The following is a 24,616-nucleotide window of genomic DNA, read 5'->3' on the forward strand; positions in this document are numbered from 1 at the left end:
TCTAAGGGTAGCTGAAGGGTGGGACAAAAAAATGGATTACTAGTGTAATATGTACCATGTCTGTAAAATGTATATAGTATGTATAAGCTGGAAGTAGAAGCCTAAGTGTTGTTGTCCATTAGTTTACTCCAATTAGGGGAGGAGTGGTAGGGTTAGGGGAAGAAAGAAAACATTAAAAAAAATATATATATATATAAAAAAAAAACATTAATATATATATATATATATATATATATATATATATATATAGGGGATACAGACAATTACATTGATAGAAACCACAATTTACCTGCAATTTTAAAGCTGACTACCCCCCCCCCAAAAAAAAAAAAAAAAAAAAAAAAAATGGTAAAATAAAAAGTAGTAGTAGTTTAAAGGATAATTTGTGCACTGCATATTAATGTTATAAAACATTCTATTTAGGGAAGTACAGCTCAGCACATACACTGCGCAGGCCCCACCAGTTTGACACACATACACACAAACGACTAGATTTATAGACACACTTTTGAGAAACTGCTCATGGAGAGAGAGAAAAAGCGAGAGAGAAGGAGAGAGGTCTGTAGTATCTCTACAGTTGGTCCAATCACTAACTTCCATAAATAAAACGGGGACGGAAATAGAAGCAGAGCCATGATAGGATGTTTGATTTATCCAAAAGGAACAGGGCCAGCTTCTTGACTCTTAACTGACCGAACCCAGCAGACGGCTAGGCTCTGTTTGTGTTATTCCTCTAGTGGCCACTGGGTGGCACACCCTCTGACTGAGATGGGTGAAGCCAGAGCACCTCCTTTAGTGACTGACTGTGCCTGCTCTGAGCTGCAGCTGGGTTGCCATGGCAACCTCTGTCAGCTGGGTCGATAGAGAGCGCTCCTCCTCTTCCTTAGCTGGCTTGCGCTCACTCACACACAACCATAGGCAATGAAACAATCACAAACAAACCCACACGTCTACAATAGCCTAGATCAGAATAAAATGTAAACAAAGACACACTCGCGAGTACACACACACACACACACATCTCTTGCCCTGCACCACACTCTCCTACTCCACCTCGGGAGGAATGCAAGTATGTCAAAATTCAGTCCAACAATATGAGAAAAGAAGCCATAACAGCTGGGCCTAGCTGACTGGGGAGAGAAGTCATAAACTAGCCAAAGAATCACAGTGTACATCACACACGGGCTTCAGATTTTATCTGGCTACAAACATCTGCACATGGACAAACAATGACCAAAAGATATGTAGGGAATGATGAAGGTAAACTAGAGAAGGAATGAACTGATGAGGACCAAGTGGTAGAGAAGAAGGACGGGCCTACTCTATCCTCCATTTTAGATGAATTACCAGCAGTGAATTTCAAACACAGATACAACCAAAAAGACCAGGGAGGTTTTCCAATACCTTGCAGGGCACCTATTGGTAGATGGGTAAAATAAAAAAATAAAAAACCTGACATTGAATATCCCTTTGAAGTTATTAATTACACTTTGGATGGTGTATCAATACAGAGTCACTACAAAGATACAGGTGTCCCTCCTAACTCGGTTGCCGGAGAGGGAGGAAAACGCTCAGGGATTTCACCATGAGGCCAATAGTGACTTTAAAACAATGATATAGTTTAATTGCTGGGATTGGAGAAAACTGAGGATGGATCAACAACATTGTAGTTACACTACATTACTAAATAATTGACAGAGTGAAAAGAAGCTATATAGTATAGTTGCCATTTGGGGCCTATATACAGAAGTTGCCGTACACATTAGTCAAAACAGAGTCAAATATATATATGTATATAATCCTAAAGCGCAGCATATCTTCTGATCATGCAGTAGGTGTGTGTGTGTGTGTGTGTGTGTGTGTTTGCCTGTGCTATATGACTATAGCAAATGCTCTGTGTATGTAGCCTGTGTGGGGCCGTCCCCTCCACTTTTCCTAAAACAGCTCGCTTTCACGTCTCCTTCACACACACACACACACACACACACACACACACCTTGTCGCACTCCTGAGTGACAGAGGAGGGGGTGGAAGGCACTGGGGGCTCCCTATCACTGATGAGGCTTCACACAAGGATGAGCAGACTGAGCACACACACACACACCTCAAAAGGCCTACCGATCCCTCTTCACGACCATCACAAATGTGCGTGTGCCTGTGCTGCTATAATCAGAGACGGTGTCACAATGAGATCCTCTCAAGGCCTTCTGCCCATGAACAGAAGAAGGTTCTGTGAACCGTAGGGTTGGAGTGTTTGGCAGGACTGTGTGAGTGCACAAGCCAAGCTATGTGTATGTGCACGTCTCTCGGTCTGAGTAGGTGTGTGTGTGTTTATGCACTGCAGACCACCTCATATGTGTAAGTAGTACAGTCGTTGTGTCTGTTAATCTGCCCAAACACCATGGAATACTATCTAGTATGTGTGCAGACCACCTCGGTGGCATAGTCCCTGCCTCCTCTCTCTCTCTCTCTCCTTCTGTGGCTGACCTTCCTTTGTTTAGAGCCTATTGGTGGGTTTCTCCCTTTGATTTGGCCATGCAGCCATGTGACCCTGTAGCCAGTTTGTACTCGGCAGCACAGCGTGGCTAAAAATAGCTCCAGCTTGCCCCGGCTCCACAGCTCGTTTACATAAGCTCTGAGGAAGGGGGAGGAGAGACCCCGTGGAGAAGAGGGGAGAAGGGGATGAGGGAGGACAGGAGCATTGTACAGAAGTCCACAGGCGCTGGCTGGGGCCTAAAATGCAGCCCTGCTGCTCTGCCCTTCTCTTCCTTCCTTAAGATCTCCCTTTTTTTCACTCTCTCCAGTCTTCTCTGTGTACTCGTGGGCTGGGGCCTGGTGCACGCACACGTACAGACTGTCACAGAAGCACATACACAAACACACTCTAGATGCAGACACCCTGCTGCCTGTGCCTCTGCACCTTGTGCTAGCTAGCGCTATAGGGAGGTGCTCTACTTGACCTCATTTAACATAGCTGCTTTGAAACAGGAGGCATTACCTAGGCCTAGATTCAATTAGATCAAGCTTTCACCGGCGAGAGCAGACACCCGCATAGCGGATGTTGTGGCTGTGTAGAGAGCAGCTACTCCTGATCATTGTCACAGCCACACCCATCCCACTTGTGTTAGAAGTTCAGAACGAGAAAGTGTAGGCTATATATATTGTAGACATAATTATGCTCAAATGTATTATTAATTCAACAAAACAATGAAAATTTCTATCATCCTAATCAAGGTATAGATTACATCTCACATTCCAGTTTTCAAACTTGTAAAGAACGCTGCATGGGATTTCTGTTAATGCGACTGCGTAGAGCCAATGGCAATTTCCGCTTTAGGTATAATGCCGGGAGCCACTTGTGGATTTCTCAGCTCTAACTCAGTTCCTCATCAGACACCTCCAAAACCAGCGCTATGCGGATGTTGGCTAAAGCTGATCTTATTGAAATGAGCCCCTAGTCTGTCCTTATGGTGATATGTTCCTCTGCTGCTAAGCACAACCAATCACACACCACAGATGTGTCAAAGTACCAAATCAACCAAACTACAGGTGTAGGATCTTAAATTTGATCACTTTTGTTGCTGAGAATTGTCCTGCAATGCAGGAAATGCCGATGATTAACATAAAATCACTGAAAACCCACACTAACAGTATTGCACTTTTCATGTAGCCTAATTTTTGGCCAGCTAATATCCTAACCACTGATCAAGCAACATTATGAACTAAAATGTTCAAATCCTGTTGTTGCAGGATTATTTTGCTGTGACAATATTGGTCAAATTAAGGTCTTACACCTGTAGCTTGTATCGTGCCGGAGTAACATCTGTAGTCCTAAACTCTACTAAACTGTCATAGGATGTCATAAGTTGATACATTAAGCATTCACTTGTGAAAAAAGGATCCATATCAGGGGATATCTTTACATGACATGTTTTTGATATTCTAGAACACATATGTCAGAGTCAAGGCCCGCGGGCCACATCCGGCCCGCGAGAAGGTTTTTTACGGCCCCTGGGATGATCTTGATTTATTATTAGAACCGGCCCGCAGACCGCAGCAAGCCGGCAGCCCGCAGATCTTTTACACGCACCAATACTACATTTCCCACAATGCAACGGTGACGCACCGAGCAGTAGGCTGCTTCATTTCAATATTTATTGGCACAGCAGTCGTCAGCATCACAGTAAAATTAACGGAAGGTGGACACTGAGAACCGGGGGTTTCAAACAAGGTGGGAGTCGGAGTATATGTTCACGGAGGTAGCTGGAAAACCTGTGTGTCTTCTGTGTGGAGAAAGTGTGGCGGTACTGAAAGAGTATAATCTGAGACGACATTATGAAACGAAACACGCGGACAAAAACAAGAATATGGACATGGAACAAAGGCTACAAAAGGCAGAGGAATTAAAACGAGGCCTCAAATCTCGACAGGCTCTGTTCAAAAAAAAAGCCAAATCACAAGGCCAGGCTGCTGTCAAGGCCAGTTTTATTTTGGCAGAAGAGATCGCTAAATCAGCCCGGCCATTTACGGAGGGGGATTTCATCAATTCTGAGGATTTCCTCAGCTCAGAGCCTTACCCCGAACATTGATGAACTTGTGGAAAAGATGGGACACCACCAAGTATCACCCTCAACCTCAAACAAGTGAACATTACTGTGCAATCACATATTTAGAGTTTTTACTCAGTTCAAGTTTAAATTAAAGTTTAATATTTGTTTTCACTGCATGTTACTTCTCCTTAAACAAAGTGTTGTTTTTGATTAATAGATTTTTGCACTTTATTTTATTGTATTTCAATCCAATTATATTTTAAAAATATTTCAGTTGAGTGGATGATAGAAAATTGCTATTATTGTTTTTTTCTTTGAAGTAAATTTAGCCCACTTTTGCTAAAATAGAAAATATAGGCTACTGATGGTGCCTTGAATACCGGTTTCTTTCATTTAATGTTCATGTTATGGGGATTTTTATATAAAGGAAATTTGTCTTTTGTGTCTGTTGAAAATTAAAGATTACTGACAGAGCCATAAGAAAATATTGCTTTATTTATCTGATCATATTGGAATATATTTGTTAGGTTTTCAGTAGGTTCAATTAGGTTCACTAGACTATATGCGTCATTTAAAAATTTTTCAATGAACATTCGAACAGTCCGGCCCTCGGCTTGTAGCTAAATTTTTTATTTGGCCCTCCGTCCATTTGACTTTGACACCCCTGTTCTAGAAAATACAGACCATTTCCAAATGCATATTTAGAGTTTTGTGGCTTTGCACCATATCCTTACAAATGATGAATCCAGATGTGTCTTATACATGTACTGTGCCTTTCGAAATTGTTACATTCTAAATGTTTTAATTGATTAAATTGAGATTTTCATGTCACTGGCCTACACACAATAGCCCATAATGTCAATGTGCTGTTTTTCAAAAGTTTAACTAATTAATTAAAAATTAAAAGCTTATAATGTCTTGAGTCAATAAGTATTCAACTATACTTTTTATGACAAGCCTAAATAAGTTCAGAAGTAAAACATGTGCTTAACAAGTCACATCTACTATGTGTGCAATAAAAGTGTTCAACAAGATTTTTAAATGACTACCTCATCTCTGTACCTCACACATACAATTATCTGTAAGATCAAGCAGTGAATTTCAAACACAGATTCAACTAAAAAGACCAGGGAGGTTTTCCAATGCCTTGTAAAGAAAGGCACCTATTGGTAGATGGGAAAAAAAACCTGGCATTGAATATCCCTTTGAGCATGGTGAAGTTATTAATTACACTTTGGATGGTGTGTCAATACACCCAGTCAATACACCCAGTCATTACAAAGATACAGGTGTCCTGCATCCTGTTTGCAACAAGGCACTAACGTAATACTGCAAAAAATATGGCAAAGCAAAAGTGTTGTATTGGATTTGCACCAAACATATTACAGAGTACCACTCTACATATTTTCAAGCATAGTGGTGGCTGCATCATGTTATGTGTATGCTTGTAATCGTTAAGGACTGGAGAGTTAAGGATAAAAAACAAAACCTTGTTCAGTCTGCTTTCCACCTGACACTGGGAGATTAAGTCACCTTTCAGCAGGACAATAACCTAAAACACAAGGCCAAATCTACACTGGAGTTGCTTACCAAAAAGACAGTGAATGTTCCTGAGTTGGCGAGTTACAGTTTGACTCAAAATCTGCTTGAAAAGCTATGGTAAGACCTAAAAAAAATGGCTGTCTAGCAACGCTCAACAACCAATTTTTTAAATAATATTGTGCAAATACTGTGCAATCCAGGTGTGCAAAGCTCTTACAGACTTACCCAGAAAGACACCGCTGAAATTGCTGCTGCTGGTGATTCTAACATGTATTGACTCAGGGATGTGAATACTTATGTAAATGAAATATTTCTGTATTTCATATTAAAACACAGTTGCAAAAATGTCTAAAAACATGTTTCACTGTCAGTATGGGGTATTGTGCGTAGATGTCAACAAAACATATATTTAATCCATTTTGAATTCAGGCTGTAAATAAGTCAAGGGGTATGAATACTTTCTGAAGGCACTGTATGATACTGGGATTACTCAGAATATTACACATGGACATTTCCTATCGCCGGATATTGACTCATTCCATATCCTGAGATATGTGACATCCTATTTTCTCTCTTCATGTTGACAAAAACTGACTGTATACATCACATATGTGTTTTCTCAGCACATTCAAGATATGAAGCTATTTTGATTTCAGATATGCTTCTCTTGGCTGAGGACCATATCCGGATCTTGATAGGATTTTCGATATGCTGAAAATAAGGACCATTTCTGAGTTTTCAACACATACTCAATAATTTGTCAAAAATAAAATCCATATTTATTATTCACAAATCATTTTTGGATTCCGTCTGGATATCATACATGGTATGGCTGGATATTGACTCATTAGATATCCTAGATAGAGAACATACAATGTCCAGATGGGCCTATATGAGGAATGACACTGACACAGTATATTTTCTCAGCACATACAATGCATAGGCTCTTGACGGAGGTCCATATCAGGATCTTGATATGCTAAATAATAATGACCATTTCTGATGCTTATGAGTTGAGCACATACCCAATAATTGGATAAATATTAAATCCATATAATTGTTTTTGTTACTCAAATTTCACATTAATACACATTAGACATGGGAAAATGAATAGAATTGCAAAAAAAAAAAAACTGCTTTAAAACTGCTAAATTCTCTCCACCAACAAGAGGGGTGAGAACAGTTAGTCATGAACAGTATTATCATGATATATGGTCATTTTGATGTATTTAACTGTATATCCAGTATGTGACCTATGCAGAAGTCAGTACCACCCAGCTGTTGCAAGCACCATGGTCCAATTAGAATTAAAAATAACAACTGCAACTCAATGGTCTTTAAAACAAGTCAGGCAGTCTGCCATTTTGTAGATGCTTTTATCTAAAGTGACTTACAGTCATGTGTACATACACTTCTTGCGTATGGGTGGTCCCAGGAATCGAACCCACTATCCTGGCATTTCACACCTCCGGTGTAGGCTACACACTTGTGTGAGTGCCACCTCTTTGTATAATCTGGAAGAAGTCCAGTGCAACGGCAGAACCACATGAACAGTATGGTAGAACAATGACATAGTGTGATTGAATTCAACTGTACTGAGTAATTGGGCTGCATTGCACATGCTAGGGAGCCCTTGTATCACAGCTGGCCCGCTCATTAGGGAGGATTAGGTGGCCGTCTATGGTGGCAGATTGACACATTTTCTGGGCTAAACTGACCAAGATGCACCTTAAACAACACATAAAACCTCACAAAATTCTGCCAATGACAATTTCTCTCAACCAGTGGCATGTGGGCACTGATGCCGCCCTTTGATAAGCTGTGCCCACTTTGTCAAAGACAGGGGGGGAAATGATTTAGCTTGTCTATTCCCAGTGCGTCCTTCCAGGGTGCTGTTGGAGAGATGGATCTTTTTATTTTTTATTTAACTAGGCAAGTCAGTTAAGAATACTTTCTTATTTACAATGACAGCCTACCCCCGGCCAAACCCTAACCCGGGCAACACTGGGCCAATTGCGCACCGCCCTATGGGACTTCCAATCACGGCCAGTTGTGATACAGCCTGGAATCTAACCAGAGTCTGTAGTGACGCCTCTAGCACTGCGACGTTGCGCCAACATTCCGCCAAAAATGATAATCAAACATAAATCATGTAGCAGATCTAGGATATGGTAGAAAGAGTATGTAACATTTTCTGTAGCCTACAGGCTGGAGATACATTGTATAAATTACGCTTTTTACATCATGCAGGTTTCTCAGATCAAATAGCCTAACCTTAAATGGCGCTCAATCAAATAAAAAAAATGTACTGTCATGTTAACAAACATATCCTAAAAACAGGACAGGTCAAAATTGAATGGACAATCAACGTTTGTCCAGACGTTTCACCTCATTGTCATGATCAGTGGTTTTAAGTTTGTATCTGTACATTTTTTGACAAGCTGATCATAGTGAAAAAGAAAATACTCTTGCATTTCCCGCTGTGTAAACATTGCAAATGTGCTCGCGATAACTCCTGATAAAATTAGGTAGATGATATTCAGAGCTTATTTAGCCAAATTGATTAGTCACAGGAATCAGGATTAATAAAGTCAATTCAATGGCCAGTTTCAAAAACGGTGGGCCTACCACATGGATGGGCCTACCACATGGGTGGGCCTACCACATGGGTGGGCCTACCACATGGGTGGGCCTACCACATGGGTGGGCCTACCACATGGGTGGGCCTACCACATGGGTGGGCCTACCACATGGATGGGCCTACCACATGGATGGGCCTACCACATGGATGGGCATTCATAAAATGATATTGCGGTCCGACGTGGGAGGCTACACCCCAGTAAGCACGAGCCAACGTCTTTTTTTGGTCTTGTCCGGAAGTCGTTTTTTTTTGGTGTTTTACAACCGGTAGGCTTACCACATACAGTAGATATATGGGCATTCCTAAAATTACATTTCAGGCAACACTGTAGGCTACACCTCAGTAAGAACGGGCCGATGCCTTTGACATAGTTTTTTTGGTGCAGCTCAGGACCGGCCTTGATATCCACATCCACTGATATTTGTTTTTGGTCCGTTTATGTTTGGTTCAGATGTTGTCCGGTCTAGACCAGCCTTGATTTGGTCCAATCATAGACGTCTATAAATGACTTACTTTCAACTTTCATTCAAAAGCAAAAATTGTCCTGGAAATACGTATTTTTTAACATCCGTTTAAGATGCCTTTTCAACGTACTGTAAAATGTGTATTTAAAAAAAAATAGGGAAAATACCTTTAATTCAGAAGTGAAATTGAAATTGAAACTTCAACGTCTGTAAAATACGTATTTTTAAAGTCTGGGACTATTCCGGCCCTGCCTTGTACGGCAAATATTAGCATAGGAAGCCTGATATTCCTGAGTTCATTGAGAAAACAAGCAATCGCACCCACTTCAACAAAATAAATATTTGATCTGAAGTTGAAATCTCAAGACTGTTTTGATATTTTTCTTTTGTACAATGTAGGCTATACGTGTTTAGCCAAAGTTCATACCAAACTCCCTGGATTACCAGAATTAAGGGTGAAATACAGCTGAGACAGAAACCTTAACTCAACTAATGGCCTTATACCAACCTGGTTTAGGCAAGGAAAAACAAACTAGATTAACTAGGCCAGCCGGGAGAGCGAGCGACAGCGAGGACAGAAAGAAAGCGAGAGAGGACAGAAAGAAAGCGAGAGGACAGAAAGAAAGCGAGAGAGGACAGAAAGAAAGCGAGAGAGGACAGAAAGAAAGCGAGAGAGGACAGAAAGAAAGCGAGAGAGGACAGAAAGAAAGCGAGAGAGGACAGAAAGAAAGCGAGAGAGGACAGAAAGAGACAGCGTGCGTGAGCGAGCGTTTGTGTATGCACAATGCTCTCCCCAGCTAGGAACAGAACAGGCCAGTCAGAACAGGATTCCTATTGTGCTCCCACAGGACTATATTAAGGCCTTATCAGCCTGCAACATCAACAGTGTCCTCTGCTTGCCCACTGAGCACACAAACCAGGATATGCAGCTAGCGCAGACAGTTTTAGCGTGCTAGGCTAACGCTAACGTTTATCGTGCTAACGCTAAAGTTTTTGAGGTGGCGATGCTGTTGCTATTGTGGCGATGGTAGCTATTAAATACATGGCTACTTGAGCATCAGTGACATACTTGAGGGGAGTTGCTGTGTAGCTTTGAGAGTACACCATACGGTTGCTATGTGTATATTTGTATACATGTTGTTGTGGAAATTATGTTTTTATTTAGGAAAAACAAGGTTCACACACACATGACATTTTCACATTATCATGGAGACTTCTCTCACACCAATCCATAGATCAGCAATAGTCCATAAGCAAGTCCAGTTATGCAACACAGCCCTCAGGGCCACCCCACCAAGTCCATGCATGGAATGTACATAGTTGCCACCACTAATTAACAGTGTGAATATGCAAGATGTCTACAATGAAAAGTAAAAGAGCACAGTAAAAGTTGAAAGCATAAAACAAAAAGTTAAGAAGTTCAGTGAGCGTCAGGAATTCAATGTGTCATAAAGTACAAAAGTCTTAATAAATCTCCATATGCCAATTCTTATTTCTTTGTCTTACATTAACTATTGTGCTAGGTTGTTTTTATGCAAATTCAAACCTGAAGTCACAGACGGGGTCCATTTCGACGAGCTTAAATCACAGTTTTGTATATTAGGATAAAGTAATCGACTAGCCTGAAGCTAACATTACCAGAGAGTAAGAGGAAGAGGACCCTCTGTGTACTTGTGCTGGTATGATATCAGTTACTGAAATATACAGCAAGCTAATGGATAAACTCAATTGGTACACAAACGACAGTGTGTCTAGATGCTAGCCTTCAAGCTACGGTACAGTATGCTCACAAATTACATAGAAAACTAGAAAAATATATGAATCTTTGGTATAGTTGCTGGCAAGTAGTCAAAATGTTGGACTGCCCCCCTATATCAGTTGCTTGGTCGTTTTGTACATGGCATTTAGGTCACTGTAGTTTCAATGCAGTGTGATACGCCTACAAACTGACCGTTTTCTGGGATTGATATAGTAGGAAGTAAATACGTAACACGATTGTTACTAAACAAGACACTTCCCAACAAGTTGAGTCAATCTCCTGACAACACTCCAATGGATAAACAAAGTGGAATGAAACAAACTAGCCATTCCATGACATTTATGGGCTTTCAAAGGCACACAACGATGCATCAATGCACGGTCCAACGGCTTCGAACTGTACAACAGAACAGAACATTGAAATCAATTTAAATGAAACAGAAAACGGATCTCCCCACCTCCCAAAAAAACCCTAGATGCACTATGTACAGTCTAAATGTACAATGTACAGTCGGTATTGATTGGCTTATAGGATTGTGGAATGTCAATATGGGCCTCCTCTTTGACACAAGCACTTGGATCTGCCGACTTGTCAATCTGCCCATAATCATTTAGAGTTTAAATTGAGGTTGAGAGATAGCAGCGGCTAACTGAAAAAGCTAAGTTGAAAAGCGGGTGCTACTGGACACTGACTACTGAGCATTTTCCATTGCTTTACATAGGTCATTGGAGGACTTAAGAATAGCACCATGGAGCCATCCTGGATACTACACAGGCTAAATGCAGCACAGAGAAGAGGGTAGGCTATGCTGGCTGCCTAGATACAATATGTGTTCTGAACCAGCTACCACTGGTCGATCACAACTTAAAGACTCAGCAATATGACATAATCATAACAGAAGGGCGACTTCTTGCTTACAGTCATCAACAACAGATTTTAAAACAGCCAATAGTGGCAGTCTTGTCAGATTTCACTATAATGATGTGATATTGCTAAATCTACCTTTAAAGCTAAACAAAGTGAGCGGACTAGAAGAAACACGCTATCATGCTAGCTACGGCTAAATGGACAGGAACAGGGAGTTGAAATGCCAGCTTGTGCTAACTTAGCGCTAACCATCAGTTATGGGCCCTCACAGATGGCAGTTTCCTCCTCCTAGCCCAATGGGTGTCAATGGAAACGAGATAGCCGGTGAGCAGTTGAACATGGATACAGTGGAGCTACTGTGCGTCATGGTATTGAGCGATATGTGCGTGCGCACACACAGACACACAGACACTCACACACACACTCAACCAGAGCAAACACTCAGATGGGTGTGTGTCTGCCTTCAGTAAGCCTCAGCATAATGGGTGACTTCCTGGGAGAGGAACAACAAGGGGGTCTGACGTCACATATGTCACTCCACTCGACACAACCCGCTGCCATGTACAGAATGACTGGAGATTAGAAGGAGGACAACTTGTTTGTATTTCACAGTCACAGTATTTGCCAGGGGTATAATACACTGCTTCACAGCAAAGAGGGGAGCACAAACAGAGACTAGACCGCGGTAAGCCAAGTGGCGTCCGTAGCGCTTCTCCTAACCAAAGGAGTGCTTCTCATTCAAGCACATCATCGACAACAACATGTATGTTGCATAATATGTATGTTGCATAATGGGCTGTACCATCGCCTATGGAAATGGTATGGTTATTAATGAGGGTCAAATAAAGACCAAATAAGGGGTCGTGTTCTGCGAAGTGCACACAAAAAAAGTGTATACACATATAGTACCAGTCAAATGTTTGGACACACCTACTCATTCAAGGGTTTCATTATTGTTAATATTTTCTACATTGTAGAATAATAGTGAAGACATCAAAACTATGGAATAACACATATGGAATCATGTAGTAACCAATTTTTTTTTCAATCAAAAGATATTTTATATTTTCATTATTCAAAAGTAGCCACCCTTTGCCTTGATGATAGCTTTGCACACTCTTGGCATTCTCTCAACCAGCTTCACATAGAATGCCTTTCCAACAGTCTTGAAGGAGTTCCTACACATGCTGAGCACTTGTTAGCTGCTTTTCCTTCACTCTGCAGTCCAGCTCATCCCAAACCATCTCAATTGGGTTGAGGTCGGGTGATTGTGAAGGCCAGCTCATCTGATGCATTACTCCATCACTCTCATTCTTAGTCAAATAGCCCTTACACAGCATGGCCGTGTGTGTTGGGGCAAACAAATGATAGTTCCACTAAGCTCAAACCAGATGGGATGGCATATCGCTGCAGAATGCTGTGGTGGTTTCTTTGCAGCAATTCGACCATGAGGCCGGATTCATGCAGTCTCCTCTGAACAGTTGATGTTGTGATGTGTCTGCTACTTCAACTCTGTGGAGCATTTATTTGAGCTACAATTTCTGAGGCTGGTAACTCTAATGAATGTATCTTCTGCAGCAGATGTAACTCTGGGTCTTCCTTTCCTATGGCGGTCCTCATGAGAACCAGTTTCATCATAGCGCTTGATGGTTTATGTGACTGCACTTGTAGAAACTTTCAAAGTTCTTGAAATGTTCCAGATTAAGACATGAAGGTCAGTCTGTGGCGAAATCTGCACGGAGCCTTCACCGTGCACTGCCACTTTAAGAGAGCATGAGCAGTAAGGAAGGAGGAAATAATGAGCGCTCGTTCAGCTCTTTGGGGAGTAGCTCTTGGGTGGCGCGACAGTTTGATTGTATGTGCTGTGCTACAGAAGTTTTGTTTGTTTTCAGCGTGTAGTTCATAAAGTATTTAACTCAATCACCGTTGTGTTCGCTTTAGATCGTGGTTGTTTTTGTTTGGGACCGCGCCCGTTATGGATTGCATGGATTAGTAGCAACATTGTTGCGAAGCTTTAACATACAAACCAACAAACCATTGGACAGTCAGACAGTACACCGGCAGGCCTGAAGACCACAGCTAAGATTTCTCTTTTTCTCTCCCTTTCTCTTCCCTCTCGTTCCAGTGCTTTACCCTGCAACAGCACTTCCCATTGAAGTTCATTAGAGCTGGACTATTATTGCCCTGCCAGAAGTATTTGGATGGACATTTTAGTTAAAAGGGAGGTTGCTTGCAAGTTGTGTATTGTTATGTGAACTGTATTGAGGTGAGGTGTACTAATGACATGTGGCTGAGAAGACTGTGGACATTTTTAAGGCCTTTGTTGTGTCGATGAACAACCCCCACATTCATACCCTCTGCACTCATCCACTAGAAAATAATACAGATTATTGCAAATCCTCTGTTGATGACTGGGTTCGTTCTTGTATGAAGTTGCTGTTGAATTGCTCTGCCATTATTAGTATTATTGTATGAGGTATTCTTGTTGGGGTTACCCCTGTGCTGTGATGTGGGTTTTATATGGTGTGTGTTCTCTTTTCTCTCCACTGGCTATTTGGTAAACAGGCTACACTCTAGGCAGTCTCTTCTGCTGATGTGTGTGGGTCTGGTAGTGGTACTCTCTCTATTCTACTCTTTTCCTTTCGGCATGGTTAATACCTGCCTGGCGCCCGAACAAAATCTTTCTTTACCCCTCTCTCATAAAAGTCAAAGTAATGATGGACTGTTGTTTCTCTTTACTTATTTGAACTGTTTTTGTCATAATATGGACTTGGTCTTTTACCAAATAGGGCCATCATCTCACAACACAACAGATTGGATCAAAAGTATTGAGAAGGAAAGAAATCCCACGAATTAACTCAAGGCACACCTGTTAATTGAAATGCATTCCAGGTGACTACCTCATGAAACTGGTTGAGAGAATGCCAAGAGTGTGCAAAGCTGTCATCAAGGCAAAGGGTGGCTACTTTGAAGAATCTCAAATAAAATCTATTTTGATTTGTTTACTACATGATTACTACATGATTCCATATGTGTTATTTCATAGTTTTGATGTCTTATTCTACAATGTAGAAAATAGTAAAATAAAGAAAAACCCTGAAATGAGTAAGTGTGTCCAAACTTTTGACTGGTACTGCATACACACACGCGCTCAAACACACACACACAGACACAAACGCCTAAAACATCAATCTCCATTAAACCTCTGAGAACTTGGGTGCTTATGTGAGGTCTAAAAGGCCAAATCAAAATGCCTTGAGGGTCCAGGACACATGAGGAGAGTCAATGGAGACATGTCATTGGCCGAGAAAGCAACCAGGGCTGTGAGTGGATGGAAACCACAAAACTCTTCTACAGCTGTATGATCTTAATTGGATCAACGTTGAGAACTTTCCCTTACTAAATATGTATCAACTCCTACAAAAAGATCCATCAATTATAATCCACATTTCCTGTTGCTGCAGGATTATTTTCCTGCTGAAGAAAACTAGCTCAAATTAAGTTACTACATCTGTAAGGACCCAGCTTTCATTAAAGAGGATGCTTGAGTAACACTCATGCACACACACACACACACACACAAATGGATATTCTCACCCGTAACACAACCGGACAGGCTTAATTGAAGTTGCACTATGTAGAAATCGCTTCTCCATTTCCTGGTTGATAAAATTGTAATAGTTTACATGCAACGTCAGTGGAGAGATGGGGAGTCCACAGGGACAAGAGAGAGGGGAGATAGGATGAGGACGGGGGGAGAATGATTGGGATGGAGGATGAAAGAGGCAACGAGGGATGGATGGAGAAAGAAGGAAGAGATGGGAGAAAGGGAGGGCATGAGGGATGGGGGGGGTTACTCACTACTGTGCGCAGTCGATGAGCTGGTACTCGTTGGAGCGCTCGAAGCACGCCTTCACGCCTTCATCGTCCCAGAGCTGCTTGGCATGTTCGAAGAACTCCTGTTTTTCCACGAATGAAAATAAGAGTGAAGAACAGAGGGTTAGGATGAGGAGAGACGTGACAGCCCAGGGAGAAACCTGTGTTGTCAAAGCAGAGTGTCTTCAACAGGGGATTTTGTTTAAGACAAGAGAGCCAACTTATCATCACTTTTGAGTTCCATGTATATTTGCATGATAGCTTAAAGTACATTTCATGTAAGTGCCCTCTGTAGCAGCAGGTTTGATGATCACAAGTGTCTTCCATCATATATTATTCACATGTTGCACCACGTGAAAAGTGAAAAGATTGGTCGTAAGGGATGAAATAAATAAAACTAAGGTGGAAAACATCTGATCCATTCACAGCGTGAACACAAAAACAAGAAAAAAGGGGGGTAAAAATGATACCGCTCGCGGAGAAAGAGCATCCCCATAATTACCAATTCAATGAGGGGCTAGTGAGTGGAGGAGCAGTCTGGTTTGTAAGGACAGAAGGTGTGTGGTGGAGGTTGGGAAGGAAACTTGTATCATATGAGGACAGGGCTAATCTCACATGATACCGGTGGCTTTTAGAGAGCCAGAGAGACATACTATATAAAGATTAACTTTTAATATCCAAACCGAGAAAGACAAGGCAATAAAATGCTGAACTTTTAGGGACAAACCAGCGCTAAAATCCAAAACGCTTTTTTGGACAACACAAACACACTGTTCGCTGTCTTCTGCCTCTGAAGTATACCAATAGGAAAGAGGGAGGGAGGGAGAAGGGAGGGATGATTGGAGGCAGGAAGACGAACAGAGGAGAGGGAGGTTCTGAGAAACAGAGGCTCGTTCCTTAGAGAGAGTCGAGAGATGGGTATAAAATAATTAGTCCCCCGGTGGGGTCATCACATAATAACCACAACACAGGCAAACAAATGGCAACAGACACACAAAACAAACTCAAATGCTAAACAGGGCTTGACATTAACTTTTTTATCTACTTGTCCATCGAACAAGTCAGGACCGATTTATCACTTTCGAAAGTCACTTGTCCCAACAAGCTCACTTGTCCCAATAACCCCAAAAGTTTGCTAAAGTGGTGACATTACTTCTCAACACCCAATTTTGAGAGACGGTTTTACAACCGGAGTATGAAGCATTGGTTTCATCAACTCGCTCCCCCTCCCCGGCAACAGCACACTGGCACGTACGCAGTTGATGCCAACACCATGACTTTTCCAGGATTTTTATTGCTGACCTAAAATTTGTTATAACTGGGTAAATAACTCACTAACTAGCAATGAAAATCAACAAATGTGCACATGTGGCTCGTTTTTCAAAAACGTATGTCAGACTAGAGGTCGACCGATTAATCGGAATGGCCGATTAATTAGGGCCGATTTCAAGTTTTCATAACAATCGGAAATCTGTATTTTTGGACACTGATTTGGCCAATTTTTTTTACACCTTTATTTAATCTTTATTTAACTAGGCAAGTCAGTTAAGAAAACATTCTTATTTTCAATGACGGCCTAGGAACGGTGGGTTAACTGCCTCGTTCAGGGGCAGAATGACAGATTTTTACCTTGTCAGCTCGGGGGATTCAATCTTGCAAACTTACAGTTAACTAGTCCAACGCTCTAACCACCTGATTACATTGCACTCCACGAGGAGACTGCCTGTTATGCGAATGCAGTAAGACAAGGTAAGTTGCTAGCTAGCATTAAACTTATCTTATAAAAAAACAATCATAAATCACTAGTAACTAGTAATATCATCAACCATGTGTAGTTAGTGTGTCCTGTGTTGCATATAATCGATGCGGTGCGTATCATTGCTCCAATGTGTACCTAACCATAAAGATCAATGCCTTTCTGAAAAATCAATACACAGAAGTATATATTTTTAAACCTAAAAATAAAATAAATACAGGTCACCAGGTGAAATTGTGTCACTTCTCTTGTGTTCATTGCACGTAGAGTCAGTGTATATGCAACAGTTTGGGCTGCCTAATTTGCCAGAATGTTACGTAATTATGACATAACATTGAAGGTTGTGCAATGTAACAGGAATATTTAGACTTATGGATGCCACCCGTTAGACAAATTACGGAACCTTTCCGTATTTCACTGAAAGAATAAAGGTTTTGTTTTCGAGATGATAGTTTCCGGATTCGACTATATTAATGACCTAAGGCTAGTATTTCTGTGTGTCATTATTTTATAATTAAGTCTATGATTTGATATTTGATAGCGCAGTCTGACTGAGCGATGGTAGGCACCAGCAGGCTTGTTAGCATTCATTCAAACAGCACTTTCGTGCATTTGCCAGCAGCTGTTTATGACTTCAAGCATTGAGCTGTTTATGACTTCAAGCCTATCAACTCCGAGATTAGGCTGGTGTAACCAATGTGAAATGGCTAGCTAGTTAGCGGGGTGGGCGCTAATAGTGTTTCAAACGTCACTCACTCAGACTTAGAGTGGTTGTTTCACTTGCTCTGCTTGGGTAATGCTGCTTCAAGGGTGGCTGTTGTCGTTGTGTTTCTGGTTCGAGCCCAGGTAGGAGCGAGGAGAGGGACGGAAGCTATACTGTTACACTGGCAATGCTATAGTGCCTATAAGAACATCCAATAGTCAAAGGTTAATGAAATACAAATGGTATAGAGAGAAATAGTCCTATAATTCCTATAATAACTACAACCTAAAACTTCTTACCTGGGAATATTGAAGACTCATGTAAAAAGGAACCAGCTTTCATATGTTCTGAGCAAGAAACTTAAACGTTAGCTTTTTTACATGACACATATTGCACATTTACTTTCTTCTCCAACATTTTGTTTTTTCATTATTTAAACCAAATTGAACATGTTTCATTATTTATTTGAGGCTAAATTGATTTTATTGATGTGTTATATTAAGTTAAAATAAGTGTTCATTCAGTATTGTTGTAATTGCCATTATTACAAATAAATAAAAATAAAATAGGCCGATTAATCTGTATCGGCTTTTTTTGGTCTTCCAATAAATCGGTACCAGCGTTGAAAAATCATAATTGGTTGACCTCTCGTCACGACTTCATGATTGAATGTGACTGAATGATTGAAAGACTGCTCGTGCCTGTCAATGAAGGCCTACAATAAATTTTACAGCGATGCTCTCTGCAAAGATTGGGAGGACAAATGGCGCTGGAGAATGTAGAGGTTTTACGTGCCCCCAGCCGATTGTTTTTTGTTTGTTTATTTGCAGCTTATTTTTTACTTATTTTGTGCATAATGTTGCCACTACCGTCCGTCTCTTATGACCGAAAATAACTTCTAGACATCATGACTTACTCAGCACATACTAGAGAATCATTTTTTTCCTTTCACGACTCTGACGAGCCCGACAAAGGATAAACTGCTTCCTCGGGAACAGGCCCCGATCCCCGTGATCTGTGTGAAGAGGAGGCAGAGAAAGAGGGGCCGAAGGTCAGGCTGCTATTTGAGAATTCATAGGCGATTGAATAAACCCCCACTTCCCTGCAATCTGCTAGCAAACTTGCAGTCTTTGGAGAAGAAAATCGTCGAGTTACGCGGAAAATTAAACTACCAACGGGACATTAAAAACTAACATCTTATGCTTCATGGAGTCGTGGCTGAATGATGACAATATCAACATACAGCTGGCTGGTTATATGATGTACCGGCAGGATAGAACAGAAAAAATGCGAAAGGCCCAGTACATCACTGGGGCCAAGCTTCCTGCCATCCAGGAGCTCTATACCAGGCGGTGTCAGAGGAAGGCCCGAAAAATTGTCAAAGACTCCAGCCATCCTAGTCATAGACTGTTCTCTCTGCTACCGCACGGCAAGCGGGTACCGGAGCGACATGTCTAGGTCCAAGAGGCTTCTTAACAGCTTCTACCTCCAAGCCATAAGACTCCTGAACATCTAGTCAAATAGCTCTCCAGACTATTTGCAGTGCCCCCCCCCCCACACACACCTCAACTAACCAGTGCCCCCGCACATTGACACTATCAGTACCCCCCTGTATATAGTCTCACTATTGTACTGCTGCTCTTTAATTACTTGTTACATTTATCTCTTATTCTTATCCGTAATTTTTTGAAACTGCATTGTTCGTTAGGGGCTCGTAAGTAAGCATTACACCTGTTGTATTTGGCGCATGTGTCTAATAGAATTTGATTTGAACACATCGCACTTTGATCCGATTCTGACCGGGGTAGCCACATTTTTGATATTGTGATGTGTTTTTTTTAACTTGTCCATTCAGACAACTTAAATATATAATCTGCTATAAGGTCAATTTTGATAAAAGCGAAATCTTTCCGTTGTCTGTCTTTGCCCATCATACCATCAAGCACCTTTTAGATGGTCGCCTATGGGCTTCACATATTTGGGCATAATGGTGGATGGTAATCTGAACAACCTCTATAAACTCAATCTGGCCAGTTTGTTGCAAAAGGTGGAGGGTGACCTTTGTAAATGGATGGACTTACCTCTCACTCTACTGGGTAGAATCAATGTAATTAAAATGAATGTCCTGCCCAGATTTCTATATCTGTTTCAATCTCTCCCTATCCCTGTTCCCGCAGCATTTTTTTTTTCCTCTCTCGACAAGCTGACCAGACGGTTTATCTGGCACGGCAAAACCCCTAGGGTTGGCCTGGATAAACTGACTCTTGATTACAGTCAAGGGGGCTTAAACCTCCCCAATTTTAGAATGTACTACTGGGCTGCACAGTCTAGGTTTCTGGCTCAGAGGTTTGACAATGGGCCCTCTCCCTCATGGTTGAACATTGAAAAGCTTGAGGTAAATGATGACACTGGGGCAGAATTGTTTTACAAATGGGACAGAAAATCTATAAAAGCCATCACAGACAACCCTTTAATCATACATTCTGTCCTGCCATGGTGAAAACTGCATGAGCTGTTCGGACGAGGGGGATTCCTTTCCCCCAAAACCCCTTTATGGAACAATAGATTGATCTCTATGTTTTTCCAGAATAGTAACTTTAGACCATGGTCTGATAAGTGGATCACTCTTCTGGAACATTGTTATGAGGAGGGAGTTCTTATGTCTTTTGATCAGCTGAAACAGAAATACCACTTGCCTAACAGGGACTTCTTTAGCTACCTACAACTACGAAACTTTATTAGGGTGACTCTCAAGGGACAATGGAACCTACCTAAGATGTCACCTATTAAACAACTCTGCCACGCAGACCAACCACTGTTCAAGACCATTTCCTGTGTATACGATGCTCTTATGTCAGGACTAACACTGCCTGGGCTAGATAAACCCCGAATTAGATGGGGAAAAGATCTGGATCTTGATGAGGATCTATGGAGTGACCTATGCAGGGATGGTGTTACATCCACATTGAACTCCAGATACAGACTGATCCAGTTTAATTTCCTCCATCAGCTCTATATCACCCCATCTAGACTGCACAAGTTCAACCCAGATATCTCCTCCCTATGTTTTAGATGTGGCTCAGATGAAGGAACATTCCTCCATTCCACTTGGCAGTGTTCAAAACTACACGGTTTCTGGCAGGGGGTATACGATACCATATTCTCAATTCACGGGGTTGCATTCCCTTTAGACCCGGAGGTCTGTCTACTGGGCAACTTTACTAACACCAATCTTAGGCAAAGCCATACTATAAAGCGAACAGAAATATTGCTAGCGATTGCCAAGAAATGTATTGCCTTGAAATGGAAATTGGATTCCTCCCTGCCAGTTGCAATGTGGCTATTGGAAGTTAATAGTTGTATCCCTTTGGAGAAAATCACTTACTGCTTGAGGAATAAGTTAGACATTTTACAGAATTTGGCAACCTTTTATTGACTATATGGAGAATCTCCCCCCACATCTCATTGATTGAATCTCTATATAATCCTCACATGTTTCACACGTAATGTATAATATGTAGCCTACGGCAGGTGATCCAATGTCTCATAATTTTTTTCTTATTGTATGTATGTATGTATGTATATAAATAATCCGCTTGTCCAACAATTTTTTTTAATTGACCCAGAAAAGTGCTAATGTCAAGGCCTGCTAAAGTCGCTGACACCGATGCAACAAGGACTTGAGCAAAGTTTGATCCAGCCTTGTTCACGATTCTGCTAAACAGTCTGCACTGAACCACTGTGCAGTATCGACCATGTATCTGCTATCTATTAGGGATATAACATTGTTTTCCCAATTCAAATATTTAAAATTACAAAGTGCACCGGTCTGCAGCCCCCAAACCGATCCAAATGTAGCATGCAATTCACTTGAATTTTTTCCTCATATTACATTCTTTATCGTCCAATTGTTATTTTTTTATTATCTTATTTTGTGACAACTGATGCTTTCTCTCCTTTAGTGTCGAACTGCATGTATCTGTTGATAGTCATTAATGTACAAGTAATTCTGCATGCTGAACAACCCAAAGCAATTTTCACTGTTCAGTAGCCAAGTCAAACTGCGCACTATACCCAGCTTCGCAGGCTGAACAGCGCAGGATAGGCGGCCTGTTCCTGATCTTCCACCCCAAAATGGCTTGTGTGATATTAGGCTTTATTAGTTGAGTGACAACCTATATTATTTGCTAGGTTATTATTATCTATGTGCCGTTGAAAATGATATTTTACCGTAATTAAAAGTAAGCTATCGGAGACAACTCATCTGGCTATACCTGCTGATCAGGACTTACAATATATTTTATTTTGATTGTTCAGGTTTACCATAGGCAATAGTTTTGGTAGTTTTGCTTTAAAACAAATCAGTGTATATGCTATTTTTTAGATATACTGTACAAGGTAAAGCTTATAATTTCATAATGGGGAACACAATCACTTTTGCAAGGGCACACTGCATGGCCGAAGGGAGAGAAGATCAGTTCATTAAAACTTCCAAACAGTCAAAACAATTAGATTTTGAGATGGGGGTGTGCTATATATTGATATGTCATAGTTAATTTGTAAACACATATTTACATATAGTGGGTGATGGTGATGTCAGAACCAAAGTAGGGGGGGACAAGAAAAACATTGCCCCCCCTGATCTGATTGGTAGTGGGTTGGTAGATCCCTAGTCTACCTTATAGCTCAGATCAGTTGCCTACATAGAACATACACCACAGACATTGTTTTCCCAATTCATAGACAGACAGACACACACAGCTCAGAGAGGCCTAGCTCATGAGCTCCATCAGAAGCAGATGTTAATGTACAATGGAAATGGAAAATGTGTTTATGCAACAAATGTTAGTGCATCGAATCATATCGCATCGATTCGTTCCCTAATCAAAACGAATTGCACAAAATATAAATGCAACCATAAAGATTTTACTGAGTTACAGTTACTATAAGGAAATCAGTCAACTGAAATAAAATGTATTAGGCCCTAATTTGTGGATTTCACATAACTGGGCAGGGGCGCAGCCATGGGTGGGAGCCAGGCCAAGCCAATCAAATTTACTTTTTCCCCACAAAAGGGATTCATTACAAACAGAAATACTCCTGAGTTTTTTCAGCTGTCCAGGTGACTGGTCTCAGACGGTCCCACAGGTGAAGAAGTCATGGCTGGAATGGTTACACGTTGTCTGTGGTTGTGATGCCGGCTGGACATACTGTCAAATTCTCTAAAATGACGTTGGTAGAGAAATTAACATTCAATTCTCTGGCAACAGCTCTGGTGGACATTCCTGCAGTCACCATGCCAATTGTGCGCTCCCTCAAAACTTGAGACATCTGTAGCATTGTGTTGTGTAACACATTTTAGAGTGGCCATTTATTGTCCCCGAGCACAAGGTGCACCTGTGTAATGATCGTGCTGTTTAATCAGCTTCTTGATATGCCACACACATCAGGTGGATGGAAATGCTCACTTAAAGGGATGTAAACACATTTGTGCACAACATTTGAGAGAAATAAGCTTTTTGTTCTGGGATATTTTATTTATTGCTCATGAAACATGGGACCAACAATGTTGTGTTTATATTTTTTGTTCAGTATAAAACATATCGTTCCGGTATCATATCAGAGCCCATCTATCTAGAAACGTATCGATTGGTCTTAAATGGAAAAGATGGACATCTCTACTATATACCATGTGTCAACCATTCCCCAGAAACCCAACACAGTAGGAGGACATTTAGTCATATTGTCATAGTTTACTTTCATACGGTGGTAGAGAAAGGTTTTCAGCACGCCTCAAAGCTGCCATCAGAGGGAAAACAAAACATCCTTCTACACTGGAATGTGCAAATTGCAAGAAAAATTCCTACATAGTTCCTATGATATTTCATAAATAAAAAACGCTCCAAAAACAACTTACTAAGCGTCACTTATCAGGTTTAATGTCTCCACTGAAATAAAGCTCTGTATATGATCACCACCGCACCTCTCGAACTTCCTCTTTGCCTCCATTAGTCCCAGGTGACATTTTGATGTACTGACCCAGCAGAGTCGCTCTCTCCACAAAGCAGAGTCAGGATGTCTTGCTCTCTCCACAAAGCAGAGTCAGGATGTCTCGCTCTCTCCACAAAGCAGTGTGTGGATCTCTTTCTCAACAAAGCAGAGTGTGGATCTCTTTCTCCACATGCAAAGCAGAGTCAGGATCTCTCGTTCTCCACAAAGCAGAGTGCGTCTGTCTGCCAGGGCAGTTTCCTAGTCAAGGCTGATGATCTTACCGCGGGAACAGGAAGTTGATAAGCGGAGAGGAGGAAAGAAGCGGGAGGACACCGAGCCAGTTCATATGCTCTGCTGCCTGTATCAGAACATACAGGGATGTTGCTTTAATGTGTGCCATGTTATTATGTTACAGCAACACTGAGCCAGGTTCTATCTGTCTTGTGACTGAGGAAAATGATATGTTT

The 24,616-nt window shown here is 41.3% G+C and overlaps 1 protein-coding gene across 2 annotated transcripts in view; it reads right to left on the minus strand.

Moving 5' to 3' along the window:
• The window catches only part of gnal (guanine nucleotide binding protein (G protein), alpha activating activity polypeptide, olfactory type), a 72,407-nt gene that overhangs the window by 18,002 nt on the left and 29,789 nt on the right, over positions 1–24,616 (minus strand). For both annotated transcript variants that reach the window (XM_064941509.1, XM_064941510.1), the window contains exon 5: positions 15,685–15,782. In XM_064941509.1, the coding sequence (XP_064797581.1) occupies positions 15,685–15,782 (98 nt within the window). The remainder of the gene's footprint in view (positions 1–15,684; positions 15,783–24,616) is intronic.

The sequence above is a fragment of the Oncorhynchus masou genome, chromosome 28, assembly GCF_036934945.1.
Source record: "Oncorhynchus masou masou isolate Uvic2021 chromosome 28, UVic_Omas_1.1, whole genome shotgun sequence".
Classification (NCBI taxonomy): domain Eukaryota; kingdom Metazoa; phylum Chordata; class Actinopteri; order Salmoniformes; family Salmonidae; genus Oncorhynchus; species Oncorhynchus masou.